Source organism: Poecilia reticulata, linkage group LG23 (genome assembly GCF_000633615.1).
Source record: "Poecilia reticulata strain Guanapo linkage group LG23, Guppy_female_1.0+MT, whole genome shotgun sequence".
Lineage (NCBI taxonomy): Eukaryota > Metazoa > Chordata > Actinopteri > Cyprinodontiformes > Poeciliidae > Poecilia > Poecilia reticulata.
Genome location: NC_024353.1, coordinates 17,725,589 through 17,734,050, shown reverse-complemented (window position 1 = coordinate 17,734,050; position 8,462 = coordinate 17,725,589). Strand labels below are relative to the sequence as shown.

The 8,462-nt window shown below is 37.5% G+C and overlaps 1 protein-coding gene across 1 annotated transcript; it reads right to left on the bottom strand.

Moving 5' to 3' along the window:
* Positions 1 to 4,875: 4,875 nt before the first annotated feature.
* On the bottom strand, positions 4,876 to 8,143 carry b2m (beta-2-microglobulin). The gene is made up of 4 exons (XM_008401554.2): positions 7,987 to 8,143; positions 6,971 to 7,243; positions 5,664 to 5,695; positions 4,876 to 5,252 (listed from the first exon to the last, which is right to left on the bottom strand). Exons 1-3 carry the CDS (start codon positions 8,048 to 8,050, stop codon positions 5,682 to 5,684), a joined length of 351 nt encoding a protein of 116 aa, XP_008399776.1. The 5' UTR covers positions 8,051 to 8,143; the 3' UTR covers positions 4,876 to 5,252; positions 5,664 to 5,681.
* Between the last annotated feature and the right edge of the window lie 319 nt (positions 8,144 to 8,462).

Sequence of the window (8,462 nt, the reverse complement as noted above, 5' to 3'; positions counted from 1 at the left end):
CACACACACACAAAGCTCTGACCGGCAGCATGCCCCATCCTGGGGCATTAAAAGCTCCTTGTCCACTTTTCCCACTGAGCCACAAACAACATGTTTGGACCCTCATTCACTGATTCACCTGTTCGTTTTTATTATTTATTTATTTGTTTATTTATTTTTTTGTGTGGAATATAAATCTAAATTATTGGTGGAGAATTTGCCTATTCACCATTTTTTAAATCGGTTAATTTCACTGAATCACTAAGTCACACAATTAGCAGATATTTTAGTTTCATGTTTTCACTTAGACTAATAAATAATGGTGTTCTGACAGACAGCTGTTTGGGTTGTTCCACCTCAGGTTAGAAGTCAGTGACTTGATAATCCTGAACAGGCTGGATTAGGATGATTTCATTCCATCACATCTTTCCTGGATTCTGAAGTATTATGCTGCTGTTGCTTGATCCAGTCATTTCACGCAGCAGCTGAGGAATTATATTAAGTGAACATAAAATATATTTTTCATCTGGTATTCTAACCGTGTACATGAAGCACAGAAACACCTGCCCATGAATTTTAATGCTTTACTGAAAAAAGGGAAAGGAAAACCATGAATTTACAGTCATTGCTGGATGTAAAAGCATTCTGCACTTTGGTTTACATAATTTACTTTTTACTGTAAACGTCTATAATTGCAACTGCCTCGGATCGCTTCACATAGCCTGCTTTCTCATACCAATACTGTCACACCAGCATTTTAGAACAGGTTTAGTTTCCTTTTTTGTGGTGAATAAACCATTAACATAGCAGGTAAACATTTATGTTAACACATTTTTGCCTGTTTGTCTGATGTAATATTGTAAGTTTCAGATAAACTGAATATTAGGTTTACATTAACTGCAAGCCAGAATTATGAAAATGAACTTTATATTTATATATATAGTTTAAACTTCAAAAATTCTAAATGTAAGTACATGGACTTTCAACCAATGCAATAAGCTTTATACAATAACATTTAATAATTACTGTTGTCCAACTACCATCCTATCGGATGGTAGTTAGTTTTTTTGCAGAACGAGTTAAAAAAATAATTTTATTCTGAGCTCAGATGGAAACACCAAGTCTGAAGCAAAGCGCTTCTGAACAGTTACAGGAATAATCAGCCAAATCACACAATTACAGCACATCACCTCCTCTGTTCCATCAACCAGCAGGTCAGCAGCTGGTAATGAGCTCAATCAGGAGAGCCCAATCTGAAGCTCAAAGCCACGCTCCCATAACAAGCACCTTCAGAATGGAAGTGGTCTGAATCAGGAGCCGGGACGAGAGTGCCATCTGGTGGACATATTGGAAATGCAGAACTGACAATTGGAGATGGATTATGCAAGATCTAAAGCTCCTTCATCTTGCTTCACCTCCTCCCACATAAAACTGACCCCTTTTCATTTGGTCACCTCTCTCATTTCATTTATACTTGATTCAGATTTTGTTTTTGTGTGGTTTTGTTTTTTGTAGAAAATTAGACCGTGGAGTACTTCGTAATAAAATATATCTTGGACTGAAGATTCCATCATATCTCTATTCGGTCTTTAAATGATTGTTCTGAGTGTGGGAGGAAGTTGCTGGGACGTCCAGCTGTGCCCTGCAGCACATGCTCTACTATGATCCTTCCTTAACAAACTACAGAGGCAGAGCTTGACAAATCAGATTTTTCATCCACACAGTCCTGGGAAGAATTGGCAATTTTCAATTTTAGTTCACTTGTTACTTTGACTGGACTTCTTTCCCTGACATGCTGCATTATTCTTGAGCACTGAACCCTATACTGATACTCATTTGTCAATCAGTGTACTGTATGTCACGTGCAGCGTAAAGGAGTTTTTAATTCACCCAGGGGAGACTCACACACTGAAAAAACTGCAATGAGAAAGTTTTATTTACCATGAATGAAAACGTTTTGGTGCTTGAACCCCGGCAGACCTGGACGCTGTTACCTGCAATAAGTTTGGATGGGCTAAAGGGCCACATGAGAAGGAACTATAAACATGACAGTTTATGTGCTTAAATATTACTACATCAATATAAGAAATTTGCTCAATATTATTTAAATTTCAAATGCAGAGACTTCTATAATATTTGAACCATTTGTTAATGAGTAGTTTTATTAATACGTTCTGCCATGTTTTGAGGACATTCATGATCTTGATATGGCCTAAAATGAAATGCTGCGGTGGCACAGCAGTAACGCACAACACATGGAGGACTAGTCCTCAACCCCAACATCACAGGTTTGAGTCCTGGCCTGATGACTTCTGACCCCTCCCTCTCTCTCTCTCTACCCACTTTTCTGTCTGACAACTCTCAGATAAAGGCCACTAGATCCAATAAAACTTTTAAAAAAAGATGATTCCATATCCTGAGACGCATTCACAGTTTATGAAATACAACTAAAATATGAAACCTTTTCATAACTGTTTCCTTTCCACTGGACTGCTGAATCATGAATGATGAAAATGAACTCCATGTTACTGAGGGAAAATCATCTTTTGGACTGTGGAGACAGAAAAGATGATGCCTACTCTTCAAAGTATGTGTAATGTAACATCTGACTGGAAGTATCATGGAGATTTCTGCTCTGAGTCAAACATGCTGAATGAGTTACAGCAGAACATCGGAGCGGTTAGAGTACGATTCAGGCTGTAACTCTGCCTCACTGATAAAGACTCCCTCTGTCAATCAGAGACAAACTACAGGCTGTGGGATCAAGACAAAGCTAAAACAGTTAGTCCAGTAAACCCAGGTAGTCATATGCCTTAACATTATTTAGTGAGTTCATAGTACTTAAGTATAACTGAAACCAGAAGTTCACATACAGTGAGACACAGCTGTCATGGTGTGTCATTTTTATTGCTAATTAAGTTCTCAAAAGCTTAACTAACATCTGAACTCTGACCCCACATCCCAGAGGAGTTAAAACAGAATCTGCAGGGAGCAGAGACATGGAGGAAGTTCAAACTCTTCCATCTATCATAACAGGCGAGGGTCAGATCCAAAAGTGCAACATCTCTCTGAACAGCTTCCTGACCAAACGGCCAGACAGAAACCTGAAGAGCAGCAGAAGCAAAGGAGATGGATCAGCAGAGCTGCCAACAACTGATGGCGTCACCCTGGATGTGTTATTGTGGAAGACCAGCTCTGCTGTTAGCATGTCATGACTGTCAGACAACAACGGTCTTCAGTCAGAGGACTCTTCTCATTCATTGAAAGACTGACTGTTACTGGAGATCCTCCCTCCATTAGCATCCGCAATTGTAGGAATTATTGTACAGCATATTGGTGTACTTAACCCGTTTAATCCCACTAGCAACAATTGTTGCCAGACATTTTTTCTAACTTCTGGAACCTCTAGAAGAATTGTTTTGACTTTTAGCAACTAATTGAAATTATTAAATCAAATAATAGAGTGTCTACTCAAAGCAATGTCAATTTCATGTATCTAGTGTGAAAGGTCACATGGCCAGACCTCTTTACTTCCTGCCTGTGACGCTGGACGTAAATGTCAGTCACAAACCTGTACAAGAGGAAGTCAGTAAAATATTTAAATTAACAAATATAAATAAAATATTTTGAACACATGTTCTTTCAAGTGTCTTCTACTGATAAGTAAAGAAAATTGTATCCCTTCATTCATCTTTTGATCATAAGAAGGGTAAATATAAGTGTGGCAACAATTGTTGCCGCTAGCAGAATACATAGACAGCAGTACATACATGTCCATAACTTTGCTGTTTATTCTATCTACTTTACTGTTCACATACAGCTTAAAAATATCAAATGTTTTAGATCTTCTAGACCTGAAGGAACCTCAAAATGAAGTCTTCTACATCCCACAGTTGAAACCCTCCCGTTTCATCCCTCCAAAAGGCAATTCTTTCCACAAAATGTGGCCTATGTATTGAATGACGACTACAAGATGATGCCACACTTAATTCATGATGCCACGACTTGTAGTGGCATCACAACAGAGCCAACACCTTGGCTCTGTTTAGGACAGAGCCAAGGCACCGTCTGTATGAATACAGACCGTGAAAGCAGGGCCTCACAATCCTTCTGACTTTTTGGGTTTTAAGCAGGAGGTATCAGAAAAGTTACCAGATATAACTGGCTTGTGGCGGCCAAGCGTCCATAGCCACGTCGCTTTTTGATCCTTCGATGTCGGCTCTTCCTATCATTGTGAAGCAGAATTCACCAACTGTTTAGGTCAGAGCCAAGGTGTACTGCTTGGTCTGGTGGAACAGGGACAATGTCCTCTCAGATGACAGTTTTACCTGATTTTGCCTCATTGATGAAATGACTAAATGAGGTCAAAGGTCACTCAGCACATTGAGACAATGACATCTGCTGGATGTGGCATTGAATTTTTATGTTTCTAAAATATTTCTGAACACTCCTGTAACCATTCTTTGTTATAATAGGTTATGCATGTCATGATTTTTCCTATTTTTTATATGTATAAATAGGCCAGATTAGTGTAATTCATACTATGCTGTTTCCCACCAGCAACCTGTATTTTCACTAACATAACCAACATAAAATGTAATAATTCATAAATATCATGTGTTAGGGAGGTCCAAGGATTGAAATGCATGCACTTATTTTGCAGGAAAAAAATTGGGATTTAACGGGTTAACAGTTGTTTTTAAAGTACTTTATGAATAAATTCACACTGACAGAATTCTCTGAAGATATTTGACTAAATATCTTCAACTAACAGCTCTGAGTTATGATATATTTTCCCTTTGGGATCAAATAAAGCAACAGTTTACAGGTACTTTGTTTTATATTAAGCTATAATTTTGTAACTATTGTAATGTTTCTTAATTAATGACAGAAAAGTCTTACTGAGAGGCTTTTATTTAGTACAGGATTTTGACAATCACTTCAAGCCATAAATCAGTAAGAAAAACAGAAAAACCTCCCAGACAATTTGGCCAATTATGAAATAAAAAGTTTCACTTACAGAGTTTACATATTTAACATGGGTACAATCATTTACAGGATGAAAAACAGAAATCAAACACAGCATACTTAAATCACGACATGTTGTATAAGCTGCAGACTTGTTTGTATTAACAAAAACAAGACTGAAAATGACCCACCACCTTTCTACCCAACTATATTCAATAGACAGTCAAGAGGCGAGGCAAACTGAAGAAAACTGATGCTGCTGATTGATGGGATGGTGAACAGATGATTCTGCAGCAGAGGACATTCTGAAAAGAAACATGACAGCATTAATAAGAGATGATCCTGCAGTCAAGATAAAAACTCTTTCTGATCTATTTCTATGTTGTTTTCACAAAGAGTTTCAACTTCAACATTTTTAAAACGATGTTCTCACTAGGACACATGCTGCAGAATTTAGTTCTCCAAGTTTCAATTTCAGAAACGTATTTTTTAAAATCTATCTGAAAATGCATAAGAAACGTTTTGAAAAGTAATCAAGCTGAATCTGATCTTGAAGTTAGTCAAAGCGTGTTGAACAGGATTTTACCAAAATTACAAATATCAAATATGAATAAACAGAATTTTTCAGTGTGAAAAACGTTGGTGATAATGAAATAATAACCTAGTAATGAACTTTATCTGATGATTTTACTGTGGATTAACATGAGGAAACTTACCTGTCTGGGTTTCAGTAGTTACATGTTGGGCTCTGTAAAACACAACACAGCAACTGTTACTCATCTGAGGAGTTTCTGAGAGTTTCCAGGTTGATGTCCAGAAAAAAAACACATTCCCAGAATGCTCTACTGGGGACAATACTTTTCAGCAAAACATTTTTGGTTTTCTGACATGGTTATTGTATGCACAACAGCAACAAATGTTGAAAAAAATAAAAGCCGGAAACGTTGCTCTCCAGGTTCTGTAGATATCATTTAGGTATGGTCATCAGTGATGTGACGTTCACGAACAATCCAACTCTTTTAACGGCTCTTTACTAGGAACGGCGTTACTCAGGTCTGACTGGGAGCTGTTTTTTTTTTTCATAACTTAACTTGCTAACAGTGCTCTGTACACACTGCAGCAGCTCTTATTATAATATTTAATGTAAAATATATTTATATAACCAACAAATAAATAAAACAGAGGAAAGTCCTTGTTTAAGAGCACTTCGCTCTGGGTTTGTTTTCGTCGTGTCATGGCGGCTGTGCCTCTGCATGACAGGCTTCATGCAGCGGCAGAGAGGACGAGGACGCTCCCTTCTTCCTGGTTTATTCTTCCTTGTTGCTCTTTGGTTAATGTGTATAGTCACATTAATTCTTATATTTAATAGTCCAGAAGAGGATTTGTGTTTTCTGCCACAGCATCTGTAGTCAACTTTTTCCTTCTACGTTGTTAAATATTTTTTAAATTTTGTTTCAATATTACAAAAAGCACTAAAACATTATGAATACACACAACATTGATTTAAAAAGCTACATGAGTATTTAACAAGTATATTTTGAAATTTTATGTTGTAGGAAAATATATACATAATATATTCTGTAAGAGCATACTTTGGTTATTTACTTATTACAGATGATTCATCTTGTTTGTAAACTTTACCCTCAAAAGCAATTAAAATAAAACTATATTGTGAATAAGATGGTTTGTTAATTGTAAAATTTACATTTTCAAAAATGGATACTTTGAACAGCTCTTTGCAATGAACTGATCCTGAAGAGCCATAAGCCCCATCACTAATGGGTATACTTTTATCATAGAGGTTTAATAAATTAGATATAACAATATGTGTGTACATTTCCCCAGGTTTAAATGATTGTTTTTATGAAACCATTGTTCTCCCTGCAGGTTTCTGTTGGCTGCAGTCATGTGACCAGGCATGTCGCAGAGAGGGAAATCGAAAGCAGACTGAGGGGAATTCCTGGACTTTGGTCCTGATTCAAAACAATATCTATTCCAGAAAGATTTTAAATGACCAACTCACCCCAAGTGTATGGCTTGGATGTTCCCGCATGATTGACTTTGCAGATGCATGTTTTGCCAGATTCTGGAGTGAAGGTAGCACTTTTGGTCAGGTGGAAGTGCCAGTCCTGTTTGAAGGCCAGGTCGGTCTGCACGGGGTTGGGGAGCGGCTTGTCATCACACAGGAGCTCGATGGTGATGTCAGGGGGGTGGAAGTTGCTCACATGGCAGATCAGAGTGTTCTCCTGCCCGTACTCTCCAGGGTTACGGCTGTAGATCAGAACCTTGGGTGGAGCTAGAGGCAACAGGGCAAAACATTTTTGTCATTTTACAGGATTATGGTAGTTATTCACATTACTTCTGCAAATAATTCCTTCTCAGTGTCTCAGTTTAGACTTTGAGGTAATGAAAAAGCTTGTCAGGCTGCTAACATATAAAATAAACTCTCAATACAACCAGAGATCCTCAAAAGCTTGACTTTTATTTCGCTTAAACATCACAAAAGTTATACTATGACAGTTCAAACATTAAACCTTCACGTGTTCACAGAAGATCAATAATTTAACGCAAAGAAACAACGAACGAAAAGAAAGACAATTTGAAAATTACTTCACATTTTCGCCAGTAGGGGAAGCTATTCAGCAGTCTGTAACGTGGGAAAATCGAAACTAAACTCAGGTCAAGCTTTTTCTATAATTATTTTATGCTTCATATTTGTCCTTCACTGCAATTTCCGCCAACATTAAAGCTTTTCGGGAGAATTAACGAAAAGAAAACCATATTATGTATATATAGATTAATTATATATAATATTAATTAAAACTGCGTCTCTATCGAGGCCTCATCAAGATCACATCAACAAAAAAAGACACCAATGGTGTCGCCTAAAACGCTGTTCATGTTGAACACGAAACTGTTGACAACAGCAGAAGGTCCATCCTGTAAATAGAAAATGTTTCTGACATTCTTCAGTGTGATGAAGAGTATCACAGTTTTATTCTATTTTGGCAGAATTAAACAGAAGATTTTGCTACTTACACATTTTGCAGCTCACTGCGCAGAAAACAGCAACCAGAGCTGCGAGACACAGTAGCAGCTTCATTTTTACTTCACTTTCTTCTTCTTCGGGTCGCGGTAGGTTTAGAACAGGACCAGTTCTGTCTCCGTCCTCTGATCAATAAACAGAAAGTGCTTCAGCCTCGGGTTGAATACACATCAAATCCCGCCCACTGTGTGACGTTAACCAATCAGGAATTTTATATCCTGGTGTTACCAGGTAGAATATGACCAAACACGTTTGTGTTAATTGTAGGCTGAGAAGAGTTTTGGTAAACGGGTTAGGTGTTTCCGTGTTCTGAATTCTCCAGACAATGAACATAAAACCTAAAACTTTGGATTTTTCTCTTACAGTGTGAAAGTTGTAATTGAGTTCCTTTGTTTTCAAAAAAGGAAACGGTCAGCTTCATGTGTTCTTTTGGGGATATTACCAAAACTTCCTTTTTTTCTGATAACTG

Excerpts from the sequence above, each read along its gene's own strand:
- b2m (XM_008401554.2), bottom strand. The coding sequence starts at position 8,050 with ATGAAGCTGCTACTGTGTCTCGCAGCTCTGGTTGCTGTTTTCTGCGCA. Across the intron at positions 7,244-7,986 it reads CGCAGTGAGCTGCAAAATGT|CTCCACCCAAGGTTCTGATC; the intron begins GTAAGTAGCAAA and ends TGTTGCCTCTAG.